General features: G+C 41.7%; 1 protein-coding gene across 1 annotated transcript in view; it reads right to left on the bottom strand.

The window, feature by feature from the left end:
* The window catches only part of Cpvl (carboxypeptidase, vitellogenic-like), a 117379-nt gene that overhangs the window by 91346 nt on the left and 11223 nt on the right, over nt 1–14810 (bottom strand). Inside the window, exons 3-4 of the mRNA XM_013024387.1 lie at nt 2190–2304; nt 1209–1267 (exon numbers count right to left, since the gene is read on the bottom strand). Of these exons, the coding sequence (XP_012879841.1) occupies nt 1209–1267; nt 2190–2304 (174 nt within the window). The remainder of the gene's footprint in view (nt 1–1208; nt 1268–2189; nt 2305–14810) is intronic.

Genomic DNA, 14810 nt, shown 5'->3' with positions numbered 1-14810 from the left:
GATACTGCCCCGTTTGTTAGGAAATGGAAAGACTTGGAAAAAATTATATTAAGTGAAGTAAGCCAGGCCCAAAGAAACATAGGTCCCATGGTTTACCTTATTTGCAATAACTAGTATATGTCTAGGATAACCTTACCAAACAAGTAGAAAAGGTCAAAAGCTACGCACATATGACCATAGAAGATGGTGCTAAGAGAAATGAACTCCAAGATAGAGACACAAGAGGTTTTATCTTTGTTGCTGTTGTTTTTAATGTACTTATAAAGTACTATGTTATTTCTTTTGTTTCTTTCATATGTTCTTCCCTATTGGTATAACCCCTGTCATTGTATTTGATTCCGGTACCCTGCATCTTGTATATACATTTTTCTAATTTGGGGAGGGGAAGGGAAATAACAAAACGCTGAAACAAGGCTGACCCATTATAATAATGAGATGTACAAGACACTATGTTAAAAATGAACTCTACAACTTTGGTGGGGAAGGGAGGAGCTGGGGAGGTGGGGAGAGAAGGGATTGTGGGAGAAAAACAAAGGAGGGGGTAACAATGCTCAAGAGGAAATGTACTTATTACCTTACTCATGTAACTAGCCACTCTGTACAGTATCTTTACAATAAAAATATATAAAAAAGATTGAAAAAGTTATCTGATTTGGGGAAGGGAAGAGGAATCACAGTGAGAAAAAGGGTGAACCAATGCAACACCTATCTCTATTTTTTTAGAATAGAATCGTACATTGCTTTAAATAGAGTCATACAATGTATACAAAGTCAGAAACCATTCAAAGTCACTCTGTTATACAAAGTCATACAACTTTAAATAAAATCATGCATTATAGAGTCACACATGGCTTAATGATAAAGATGCTTTCTGAGAAATACATCCTTGCTGAACTCCATGTTGTAAGAACATGATGAATACACTTCAAATGAACCCAAATGGCACAGTCTATTTCCTGTGCATTTACTACTGTACTAGGTTCAGCAGACAGCTGGAGCACAATGGTAAGCATCGGAGTAGCTAAACATACATAAACATTGAAAAGAGATAGTGAATCTACTGAATTAGAGGGACGTTTCAGCTCCACTATAATCTTATGGCCCATTATTGATCAAAATATCATTATTTAGCACATGATTATAATTACTTGAAAGGAAACAGACAAGACAAACCAGACTGGTATTTTAGAGTGTTGTATGGTACTCACTGGATTATCAATATAAAGCATGGAAAATGTGGTGGTCCAAGAGAAGTGTCTGGCACGAACTATGAAAATAAAGAAGGAGTTAGACTGATTTACAAGGAAACATTGAAGGTAAGGCTTTACTTGGTTCAGAGCCCAAGACACTCTCTGGCCTCTCAGGAAGAGGAATCACAGACCACATCTGAACATTACTTCCCTCTCCTCTATACCTCTCTCCTCCTCTCCCCTCCCTTCCCTGCTCTCTTTCTTTTCCTTTACTTTTTTTTCTACCCAGGAGCTTTCTACATCTAAGTGGAAGCCTGGAAAGCAAACCCCATGCAAATGGTTCATGACGAGCCAATGCAATCATGCCTACCTTTCCAGTTGATTAATCACTCCACCCGCCACCCAGGCCTCTTGCTCTCTTCTTCCCACCCAACATGGAAGAAAAGAACTTAAATAATATTGGCAGGAGTCACCAATGAGTTCACACTAGGAATTCTGACCCAGAGAAAATAAACGATCTCTTTTGAGAAAAATGATGGAGATGATTCTGGGTTTTAGTGAGATGTTGCTCTCTTCATTCCTTCCTCCACTTCACCCTCAACCATGCAGCTCTCTGCTAAACTATTTAAAGGACCTGAACCATAAAGTGTTCCATTTGTGTGAATAATCAGGGATACAATTCCCTCATGAGGTCCATGCACAAGGGCTCTCCCAACTAGTAATATAAATATCAACAATACTTAAGTTAGCAGCAGACTTTAAGAAAATAGCTTAGAACCTTTCACCCAAATTTCAAGGAAGAAAGTTAAGCCAGGCTAGAAACTCATTCGTGTAGCTCCTCTTTCTTGGATACACATTGCCAGAGGTTTGTGTTTTTATAATCTGGAACTCTTAAGCTATTCCCAATGGTTCAGAATTCACTCTGAATTAGTTTTGGAACCAGACAAAAGATCCAGGCAAAATACTCTGCACAGGAAGCACAGTCCAAACAACACTTACCGGTCATGTTCCTGGTGACAAGATAAGGTCCATGCTCCACAAAGAGTCCAAACATGGATGAACCTCCTGGGCCTCCCTGAAGCCAAAGCACAACTGGAGCATCATTTGGCTCTATCTAGAGGGAATAGAGGAACCAGTGATAATCAACGGTGTGCACTGATGACAGGTGTTACTGAGATCCTTGTGGCTGGGCTCCACCTTCCAACACAAGATGAGAAGGCCATGGGAGGAGGGGAGACTAACTCAGGTGGAGGCCATACCCAAGAACCTGGAAGACAAGCACCACAGGCAATGAGGGCCTAGGGTGCTGGTGGGCCCAGCGTGGTCTGGACAGCAGCCTTGCTGTGAGAGGCCAACGCTGGTGATCACTTCTAAGCACTAGAACATTTGATGACATAACTAAAGAATGTGGACCAACGGTTACTGTATCATAAAAGCACAATAAAGTGTGAATGACTATCACACATTTTAAGTATATTTGTAGAAATATTCTCAAATATGTGTCCTAGAAGTCTGGCATAAGTATGTTCGTGGTAATTTTGAAAAATAAACATTGGAAGCCAGGTACCAGGGGCTCACGCCTGTAATCCTAGCTACTCAGGAGGCTGAGATCTGAGAATTGCAGTTTGAAGCCAGACCAGGTAGGAAGTTCATGAGACTCTTATCTACTCAGAAAAAAACCCTAAGTGGCGATGTGGCTCAAGTGGGAGCGTGCTAGCCTTGAGCAAAAAGAAGCTCAGGGGCAGTGCCCAGTCCTAGAGTTCAAGCCTGAAGAGGGGGAAAAATTGGATCAGAAAGAATGACACTGCCCCATTTATTAGATGAGCAGAAAAGCTCAAAGCTATGTACATATGACAATATAAGATGATGCTAAGCGAGGGGCTGGGAAGGTGGCTCAGTAGTAGAGTGCTTGCCTTGCATGCATGAAGCCCTGGGTTCGATTTCTCAGCACCACATAAGCAAAAAGAAAAAAGCGGAAGTGGCACTGTGGCTCAAGTGGTATAGCGCTAGCCTTGAGCTGAAGAGCTGAGGGACAGCGCCCAGGCCCAGAGTTCAGGCCCCATGACCAGACCCCCCCCACAAAAAAAAGAGATGATACTAAGCGAAATGAACCCAAAGATATGGACATAAGAAATTTTCCTTTATTGTTGTTTTTAATGTACTGTGTGAGTTTTTGTTCCTTTTGTATGTTCTTCCTCCTATGGTATATCCCTGTTGTCACTGTATTTGATTTTGGTACCTTGCATCTTGTATGCACATTTATCTAAGTTGGGGAGGAGAAGGGGAATAAGAAAATGTTGAAACAAGGTCACTGGATGACCCATTACAACAATGAGACTCACAAGACATTATGTTGGAAATGAACATTACAACTTTGGGAGGTTGGGGGAGGTAGGGGAGGGAAGGGATAGTGGGAGAAAAACAAAGGAGGGTAACAATGCCCCACAAATACTCATTACCTTACTGATGTAATCTCTCTGTACAGCATCTTCACAAGAAAATAAAATTTAAAAAAAAAATCGAAACTACCCAAATGTTCATCAACATGATTACAAATAAATGAGTAAATAAATGCATGAATAGATAAATATTTCGTGTACACACCGCAGCAACAACAAGAAAAAGAAAGCAGGTAGAAACAGTAAGATCACAGGTCCACATACCAGGTCTTCCAATCAATGCTTGTAACTTCAAGCATTGGCAACAGCATCAGGAGTTGAGGGTTGAGCAGGACCTCACACACCATTTGAATTTAATCCTAAACTTTAGTGGCCCCAAGCTGGGTGAGTACATGCAGCTGCAGAAGCTCTCTGAGCCTCACTTCACTAAACTGTAAAATAAGGATCAATCATTGCTGCATACAATGACGGATGATGGGAGGATTAGGTGATTTACTTCTCATAAAGCCCAGCAATGGTTTGTGATACGTGTTCAGCAATGTTCACTGATACTGGAGTGAATAGATGCTAGAATTTACAGATGGCCTGAGTAGGGAATGGGAGTGTAGGGAAATGGGTTGTTTGGTGGGTTTTCCTTGCTTTTCAGTTCCCACGCTCCTCAGTCACTTCTTCACTATTCAGGTCTCCCGATTCACTGTTTAAGTAAATAAGTCACATGAACTAGTCATGTGATTGAGCAGGTCTTGCCTGATACATCAAAGTAAGAAACACTAAAGACAGTCTTTCAGAGCCGTTGGGCTCTGGACCTGGGATCCAGGCCTGCTGTTGCTCTGCTTGGTCACATAACCGTCATAACATCCGGGTCCTCTGTTTCTTCCAACTTAAGTTTCCTCAGCTGACAAATGGCTTCTGATCCCTACCACACAGCCTCTCTTAGACACTGTTTTAAAAGTGTGCATGAAATCATGCTACAACAAGAAGAACCAGTTCTATGTCAACCTGCCAGGAGCCCTGATGTGTGTTTTGTTTGAATATTCATGTAGTGTTTTCCTCTAGATCCTCTAGTGCTATTTAATGCCAAGTACCAGGACCACCTTCTATTTATATACACTCAGCCATGAGGCCAAATTCCAAATACTAGAAAGTAGAAAAACTATGGGTACCAGAAGGAAGTGACCCCTGTTCCTCTTACCTTCCAGCGAGGGTGAGATGCTGGAGTTCAATGGTTCCAAGGAACAGCCAGGCCCCCACTTGAACTTCTAGGGCCACCGTGAGCTGCGGTGAGTTAGTGATTTTCTAGTTCAGCTACTTATTAAAACAATGTGGAGAGCTTTTTGTCTTTTTGACAAATACTTCTGCATGGGCATAAACCCCAACGACTATAAATCCTATGGCTTGGAGTAGGAGCAGGAGCCCTCCACCTTTCTCAAAAGCTCCTAAGAGGTTCTCATGTGTCTGGAGGACTGAGAATCTGTGAGGTAGACAGATTGTGTTTACCCTTTAGGATGCCCATGGCCTCTGGTCTTCACCCACCTCCTTATTTTCCCCTAGCTTTCTATGTCCCTTCCTGTGACCTGACAGGAAGAAAGGAATCTTTGGGCTCTTGAGAAAAAAGAAAAAAAAAAAAACTAGTGGGAGAGGCCACATTACAAACATTCCCATGACAAACACCTTTCTTAGGCAATTGTAAAGCTTAGGACTCTGCATTCTTGGAATGCTGGAATAATAAGAGCACACATGCGCATGCCTCCAACCTCAGCTGACCTGGCTCCTTATCAGGTGCTTTTTCCTGAAGAAGGTGAATGAGTTTCATGGCCCTTGAGGCACCCTCATGTGCAAACATCCAAGTCCAGTACCAGATATGAAGATATATGTGATTAATGCTAGATACTCAGGAGTTCATGGATAACATGAAGACTTTCAATGTCAATATGACTTATGCCATCATGCCATGAGGTTGTGATAGTTGGTTCTAATTATGTCACAGTAATGATGTAACATTCTGGACAGTCTTCAAGGGCAATATACTGAGTCCTCAATTTTGATAATCCAGTGGACCCAGCCCTTACCTTACACATTTTGAACAAAAACACATAAATAGAGAATCTCGGGGTCCAGTGAGTGTTGCAAAACATTAATTGCATCCTAGCTATGATTCAAAGTGTATACAAACAAGCATAATCTGTGCATTAACTTTTTCAAGTTTAAATTTTTTCCTTAATTGTTTATTATCCACAGAGTAATTATTCTTAACTAAAGTTTTTTAATATATATTTTTAAATCCCCCCACTCTCAGTAATCTGACTCCTACAGATAGCCATAGAAATGTTCATTTTTCCAGATTTTTAATTACCTACTCTTTAAGTGATAGCCCATGGAGTACAAAGACAGACATTAAACAAGTAACTACATAGATGGGCTATGTAGGAAGGAGGGACACCACAGTTAATACCCAAGGAAGATATCTGATTACGAGGTAACATGGGAGCTGAGATCCGAGAAAATGAATAATACTACCAATAAACATTTATATTAAGAAAAAAACATATAATTAAAAAGAAAATTAACCTTTATTAATGATTGATAGGTCAGAGAACTACAACAAGAACTAATGATCAAAAATGAATGGATAAATAAATTCTAGATACTCCAGAAAGAGCAAAGGAATCTAAGTCTTTTACATGAGAAGTCTCTCTAATAACACAAGGGGAGGGCTCCCACTTCTCACAAATATAGGTCCTTCCTCAGTAAAAAAAAATCAACAAAAAAAAACCACCATGGTTTTGCCTCAGATACCCTTTCAATGCTTTGGGCGACCCCTGGTGGCAGATTCATGAACTGGGCCTCTCCTCCAATGACTTGTTCCAGCCTAGAGGGGGTAGGTAGGTTATCCACTGTTGGACTTTCTGCAGAGGTGAATTTCACTACTTCAAGATAGCAGGAAGATCTACTCTGTCTAAAATAGGGATCAACCATTGCTGCATACAATGGATGGATGATGGGAGGATTAGGTGATTTATGTCTCATAAAGCCCAGCAATGGTATGTGATATGTGTTCAGCAAATGTTCACTGATACTGGAGTAGATAGATGCTAGCAATTTATAGATGGCCTGAGTAGGAAGTAGGAGTGTAGGAAAATGGGTTGTTTGGTGGGTTTTCCTTCAGTCCTCATGCTCCTCAGTCACTTCTTCACCATCTAGGGATGGTCATTTGAAGTAAATGAAACTATATTAGTACTAATCTGTTCCACTGCTTTTCAGAGGGCAGACACTATCACTTCTGATAGTGACACAGCATTCTTCTCAAGCCATAAATGCATCACTGAAACAGTGAGTTAATATGATGAGGGTAGGGGCTAAAGACTTGTCTAATTCAGTACATTTATGGCATATGGTTGTTTTTTTTTAACCCAGAAGGTTTTATTTATTTATTTATTTATTGTCGGTCATGGGGCTTCAACTCTGGGCCTGAGCACTGCCCCTCAGCTCTTCAGCTCAAGGCTAGTGCTCTACCACTTGAGCTACAGCACCACTTCCGGTTTTCTGGTGGTTTATTGAAGATATGAGTTTCACGGACTTTCTTGCCCAGGCTGGCTTTGAACCATGATCCTCAGATCTCAGCCTCCTGAGTAGCTAGGATAACAGGTGTGAGCCACTGGTGCCCGGCTGACCGAGAAGGTTTTCTTGGGTGTCTCCAGAGAAATTCAGGTGTCTTAGCAAATGTGATAGCCATCCTTTCTTCTCTGTCCCAATAAGGAACATCGGACTTGGTGAGCAGAAACAGCTACAGAATTTCTAACAGATCCAAATCAATGGCAATAGTTGAAATTAGGCATGCAATTAGTAAATTAATTAAGGCCTCTCCTCCCTTGTACAGGCAGAGGCAGACCATTTGCCTGGTTTAAGTAATGTGTTCTACATTAATTGAAGTCATTAGTTCCCCCAAGTAAATGTCTCTAAATTCCCCCAAGTATGTTTGAATGGACTTGAACTTTGCTTTACAGATTTAGTTCCACTGATATTCAGCTGCCATGCTAATGGTGTTAATCAAGGCAGAATGTTTAATTTAAAGCAATTAGTTTTGGAACTAGAATGCTTAATAGCTATCTACTATCATTTTAATTCTATGCACATACTCCCAACTTATATGAATAACTTTCTTACACATCTGTGTCGTAAGGAATCTTTCTCCAGTACAGTGATCACTCATGTGGAGAGTTAGCTTTCGCAATTACCTTTTATTAAAAAAAAAATCCTGTCCAAGCCTTCTTCATATCATTCTCATGCTCTGCCTGACTCTGATCAACCTTTGACTTGCCTCATCCATTTGAGCCGCCTTCAGGCCCAAAGACTCTTTCACTCATTCTCTGTTCTCACCTTCTCACTGGCTCTCACTCTTTCATGCAGGAGTTACAGTGGCTTCTATCTTTGTGCTTCCTGCCAGAAGGCTGAACTTTAGAAAGAACAGGATAGATCAGAAGTCCCACTTTTCCTTCTAGATGCTCAAGAAGAAAATGGATGAGAAGTTCACTTAGCTCTCCTCTTCATTTTCCAAAGGGCAGTGGACACATAAAGGTGTTGGCACAATTCAAATACACCTATGAATGGAGTTGGTGTGTAAGTTTTCTTTCTTTCTTTCTCTCTCTCTCTTTCTTTCCTTCTTTGTTTGTTTGTTTGTTTCTTTCTTTTTTTCTGTTTTTCTGGTACTGGGCTTGAATTCAGAGCCTTGCTTTGTTCCTGAGCTTTATTGCTCAAGGCGAGCAATATAACACTGGAGCCACACCTCCAAATCTGGATTTGTGCTCGTGAACTGGAGATAAGAGACACACAGACTTTTCTGCCTTGGTTCGCTTTGAATTGTGATCCTCACATCTCAGCTTCTTGAGTATCTAGGGTTTCAAGTGCAAGCTACCGATACCTAGATTTTAGCTTCTCTCTATTCCATCTCACATCCCCTCTGTTCATTCGGATTCCTGATGCCACAAGCATATGGCAAAGACACAGAGGGAAGTGTGAACAAGACATCGACATCTGCCATCTCTGGTATTTGCTTCCCACCAGTGTGTCTGTAGCCACCCAGAACAGACACATTTTAAGAAAAGTGTCCTCTTACATGCTTTTTCTAAGAATGGTATTTTTCTTCATGAATCATGGAGAAGGTCCATAATTATTTTTATATCACATGACCAAACATTTCACCAAATGGTCCAAGGAAGAACCCATGACCCAAACAGCCAATAATACTGCACTTCCAGGAGGAGGGTTGGCTAATCCTTGTTATGCCTGATCTAAAAAGACCTGGAAAATGTAGTGTGGCCTACTCACTAAAGTTACAAGAGAAGCAAAGTATGTTGAGCTGCCAAGAGCGAAGAAAGAAGCAAATGATGTTGTGGTCTTAAGACAAAGCAGGGCTGAGGACAAAGGGTTAGCTCCTCTGACTCCTGAGGCCTTTCCAGAAAGACCTTGCTTTTCTAAGGAGAGCAGCTAATTTCCTGCCCAATATCATTTTGAGCAAGAGAGAAATAAGTCGTAGCTACAGCTCTTAGGGCCCAATCATAAGATTAAAAACCACACTGTAACTTTCATTTGTAATTCTAGCTTATAACACCTTTACTTCTGTTATAAATCTCATTGCTTTCTCTGGCCCTGGTTGGCATGGCATCAGCGACCCCATTGGGAAAAAAATGGGAATAGATCACTAGAGGGCCTGCCGCTCTGGGAGCCTCAGTGATCACTCAAGACCAACATGTGTCCTGTGTCCATTAAGGAACAAGAAACTGCATATGAATAATAAAATTACAGTAGGCAGCAAGCCAGAAGCATGTAAAAAGAATTCTAAAGAATACCCTCACCTAAGAGAGAGTGCTCATTGATAGATAAACTCACAAGGAGAAGGTGAGGGTGATTGCCAAGGCTGTGGCCCAGACTTTGTTGGAAAAGGTAGTGGGTAAAAGGTATTGCCTGGTCTGAAAATAGCCAAGTTTGGTGAGAAGTTCTGCAGAGAGGACAGGGCTGTAGGAGCCTGCTGGCAGGCAATTCTGGGCTACATGGGGAGGTCTGTGATCAGGTGATCACCTAGACCAGAGCCAGAGCCCTGCTGAAGGTCTTGGTGGTCTGGATGCTTAGCTACAGCAGAGTGCTACTGGGTATTTCTACACAGACTGTGGACAGACTGGGTAGCCAGACCAAGAAAAAGCGAAACACGGGAGACCTAACAGGAAGAGAAGCCAACTTCTTCCTGCAATGTCCCACCAGCGCCCTCTACTGACAAAGTTGCACATCATGCTCACTGAAGAAGAAGAATGCTTCAAACTTGGAGCCAGTAAGAGAAAATTGGAGTTGAGGCAAAATAACAAGACACAGAAATCCTGGCATAGTAGACACCACTCCGTAGTTTCTCATTCCAAAGATTAGGAGGTAGATTCCCGTCATAAGATACCAAAGAATTCATCATCTGATATTGGGTAATATCTCTCCAAAATGAAGTGGTGGAAAACAATGCTAATAATGTACTAGCCCTCCTTTTCCTGATGAGTTAGCAGATTGGGATGCCTGGCTGGGGGTTCTAGGTCAGAGTCTCTCATGGTGGCTGCTGTCCACATATCATCAACTGGCTTTCAGTGATCTGGAGGCTTGACTGAGCCTGGAAGAGCCTATTCCAAGGTTGGTGTTAGCTGGAGGGTGGGGGCTTCACTTCCTCTGTGTGTGAGCTCCTCCACATGGCTTCTTCCAGCAAGGCACCAGTTTCCCTCTGAAGGTGTAATTGGAGAGACAAGGCACATACAGCAAGGTCCTGTATAATCTAAGCAAGAAGTCACCCACCATCAATTCTGTTATTGTGTGGTGATTACAAAGCCCAGTCTCGGTTTGGTTCAGTGAAGGAGGAAATCATACTAAGAGCATACACCAAGGGACAAAGCTCTTTAAAGAATATCTTGGAGGAAACTACAATCAAAGCCACATGCACTCAACTCTCACCCAGATTTGGAATTCTTGGATGTTTTTAAGCAATAGGTGGCCTATTTAAGCGTGCCTTGTGGACAAACTGACAGAAACTATAGAACTGCAGTGTGTAAGACAGAGACAGGACCCTAAGCAGCAACCAGGTTGAACACTGTTGCTTCTTTATTAAAAAGAAAATGGAACCCCAGAATGTAGCAATGCCTTCTCCCAAGTGAAACAGATAGGAATTGCAGGCCTAGAATTCAAATCCCTGTGTCCTGATTTCCAGTTCTCTTTTCTCAAATGTAAGCCCACTGACTGGCTGGCTGGTCTGGGATCACTGTGCAGTATGTGAGAAATATTGATTTCCTGGACTTCCAGGCCCTGAGCTGTGGGCATTTGTTGTAGTTTATTTTTTGTTGCTGTTTTTAAGTGTGCCAGTAGTGGATCTCAAACTCAGGTCTACTTGCTCTGACTTTGCTTTTTCTGATCAAGGCTAGTGTTCTACCACTTCAACCACACTTCATTTCTGGCCTTTTTGCTGGTTAATTCCCAGTCTGAGGATCAAACTGCAATCCTCATTGATCCTCAGCTCTCAGCCTCCTGATTAGCTAGGATTATAGGCATGATCCACCAATGCCCACCATGCAACTATTGTCATTTTTGAACTACCTGGAGAGTTCTGATGAGCAGCAGCAAGTTGAGAATCCCTGTTCTCTTCCATTTGTTTTCTCTATTCGGGAATAAATTCTGACTCCCAGAAGAGGCAGTGTGGCTGACATGAGGTGTCAGCCCGGTAGGGCCTGACTCCACAACTTCATTTCCTCTCCGGGTGTGCTGTCTTGCAGGCTTCCCAGTGAACTTTGGAATGGACTATTCCACCACCACAGCAGAAGACACCTTGTTTGGAATCAAAAGCATCAGAGCGACTCCTTTCCCCTGGACTGGATGGTCAATTCCAGGTTGTAGGTTAGCCAACACCTGGCTTCTCATACACTGCCCCCGGTGACTTGCATGCCTCATCTGACCCATTAGAAAGCAACAAAGGGATTCCAGAAATTCTGGTCCAAATTTTCTGGACCAAAGGAATAAGATAGGACCTTCAGGAAATAGGTTTAGGCTTAAGTCTGAATGTCTAAGGTTTGGCTCTATGGCACTTGAAGTGGTATTTGGGTGCTGATATCAAAAATTCCCTCAAATGAATCTAAGTTACTTATGTTCCCATGGCTTCTTTTCTGTTGTTCATTTGGGTGCCAGTCCTGGAGCTTGAACTCAGGGCCTGGGCCCTGTCCTTGAGCATTTTTGTTCATGGCAAGCACTCTACCACTTGAGGCACAGCGTTTGGCTGGTTAATTGGAGGTAAAAGTCTTATGGACTTCCCTGACTGTGATTGGTTTTGAACTATGATCTTCAGATCGTAGCTTCCCTAGTACCTAGGATTACAGACATGAGCCATCAATGCCTTGTTACCCTATCTTCTTATCAAAATATCTTTCTCTTTCTGCCAAGAAGGAAGATAATTTTAAACTAATAACCTATATGTCTTGTTATCTTCTTAAATGTGAAAAATTCCAATTTCACTTAGTAATTTCCTTACCAAATTAAAATTAGTCTGCATTGTTGGCTAGTGATCATGTTCTTCTGATTTGGAATTTCCTGTATTTCCTGTCTTCTTTAATTTCCTAAATTGTGACTGGCTTAGTTCTGCTCAGTATTTGTGTTAATAGTACTCAAACTAATATTAATAATTGCAATAAAAATAACATTTTGTGTCAGGCACTTCTCCACAATACCTGAGGTGCTTCAAAATCTTTTCTAAGTAGCTACTTTGACTTCATTTTGAAGTGAGGACTGTCAGGAAAATTACTAAGGTCACCTAGGGCATACATACTAAGGTCACAATTTCTATTCAAGCCCGACCACCTAAGAAGTGACCATTGTACTCCATGCTTCTCATGACTACTTTTCTTAGGAGCTAACACATCATTCATGGCCACGAGCAACAATTTCTAGGTCACAGGCCTACAACTTTTTTTTTAAATTGTGAGAATACCGTACAGAGGGATTACAATTACATGGGCAAGATAACAAGTACATTTCTTATCAAGCATTGTTGCCTCCTCCTTTGTTTCCCCTTCCCATCTCTTCCCATACCCCCCCTTCCCAATCCTCCCCTAGCCCACCAAAGTTGTAAAGTTCCTTTTTGACATAACAACTTGTACATCTCATTGTTGCAATGAGTCCACCTGTATCCCTATTTAAATGATTTGTTTTTGCCCTTCCCCTCCACAAATTATACTGACATCAAATACAGTGAAAGCAGGGGTTATACTGTGGGGGCGGGACATACAAAGCAACAAAGAAATCATCTTACAAATATATTAGAAACAATTGCATGAAAGAAAAAAAACATTTGAATACTTATCTTGGGGTTCATTTCCCTAACATCAACTTATCTGACCTTTTCTGCTTGACTCAGACATACACTGGTTGTTGCAAATAAGGGAAACCATGGGACCTATGTTTCTTTGGGACAGGCCTACAACGTTTAAGCTTTAAGTCCCAATTCTGTCCATTCTAGTTGAATAGTTTGAGGTTAATTGTTTATTCCCTGTCATCCTCCTCATTTATAAGATGAAGAAAAAAATGGCTTCTTCATGAGGTTCTTGTAAGGAGAAAATAAGAAACAGTTTAGCAAGTAGTCAATGTTCACTGAACGGCAGCATCCCGGGCTCCTTTTAAAAAACCTTTTCCTAGGCTGCTTTTGTTTGTATGTTTGCTTGTTTGCTTTAGCAATATTAGGGTTTGAACGAGGGCCTTGTGCTTACTGAAAGAGGCACTCTCTGACTTGAACCGTGTCCCTGGTCATTTTTTGTTTTAGTTATTTTTTCAGATAGGGTCTTTACTTTTCCCAAGGCTTGCTTCAGACTAAAGTCCTCCTGGTTAGCTAGTAGGGAATCACAGTCACAAGTGACCCATCCCCGTGTGAGTGTGTGTGTGTGTGTGTGTGTAACAGCTAATCAGGGAGATTTAGCTCTAACAAAAAGCAATGAAGCCAGTGGCTCCCTGAACAAAGAAAAGGTGTAGCTTATATGGGAAGAATTCCTGCCTACAGTTCTCATGCAAGTCCTATCTCACAAATAAGGGCTTCACACCTGCAGTGCGCCTGGCCCTGGCTGGCCTGATGGTTGCCTTTTTACTGGCTTTGTGCATTTCCCCCCATGCAGAATGCTATTCATTTCTGCAGCATTCCCACTGCACACCAACAATTTTGACTTCTAGAATTCATTATACGTTGATTTGTATACAACAGGAGAGTCTCACAGAAATAACAGGAAAACAAAACTAATTTGAGAAACAGCATCCCAGAAAATTACTCAGAGGATATTACAAGTGTGGCATCCTTCCTGGATCTCTATTTTTCTCTGCTTTATTTATTATTGTTTGAAGGGTCATTTCTCTACTGATGACAATGTCAGCTGCTTCCCTATGACAGGCAAGGAACTCATATTTCTGCCAAGTGAAAGAGACTCTCCCTTGTCTTGTTGACCACTGCTTTTCCTTCTCACAGCCTTTTTTATCTGCTTCACCCAAACTGGTTCTGTTCCATTAACTTACAGCTGGAAGCGTCAGCTACTTGGCTTTACATGTGGCCTTCCCAGTAAGGGACAATCTATCCCAGCTGCCAGCAACACCTGTCTGTAGTGTAGTCTTTTTATAGAAGTTGGCCCCCCTTCCTGAAGCTTGTCAAATGATTCTAAATGATCACTGTGCTTAAAGGCTTTCTTTCCTGTTGTGACTGCCTCCTGCCCATGTCTTCCAGGGTTATCTTAGGATGTATTTATGACTATTTACTGGACCTAAAAGAACATAACCTGGCTAGTAGATACATAGCAAGGTTTTCACTTAATTAAGGGGAAGAAACTAACAACCGACTGGCCCACCATTGTTCACTGTAAATAGCTTTAGACCTCAGTCATGCATCCAGCAAGAAGTGCAGAATCTACACCCCCCCCCCACCTTTCAGCAACTTGACAATGTCTGCAGATCCCATGCACTCCAGACAAAACTGTTCAGAGGCAACAGAAGCAAGAAGAAAAAAAACTCTAGGATTTTGCTTTGTTTCTGTCTGATTACTTCTTGCACCATCAATCATTATTTTCACAAATCTGAATCAGTACTAAAGCAATTTAGCATCCAGAACTGACTGATAAAAGCAGAAGGGAAAGGAGGAGATCAAGCTTCCCCGGCTGGGGTGGGGTTGGGAGTGTAGAGTGTA

The sequence above is a fragment of the Dipodomys ordii genome, unplaced genomic scaffold (genome assembly GCF_000151885.1).
Source record: "Dipodomys ordii isolate 6190 unplaced genomic scaffold, Dord_2.0 Scaffold76, whole genome shotgun sequence".
NCBI classification, from domain to species: domain Eukaryota; kingdom Metazoa; phylum Chordata; class Mammalia; order Rodentia; family Heteromyidae; genus Dipodomys; species Dipodomys ordii.
Note: the sequence above shows the minus strand (reverse complement) of the source record. Positions and strands in the feature narration are given on the sequence as shown.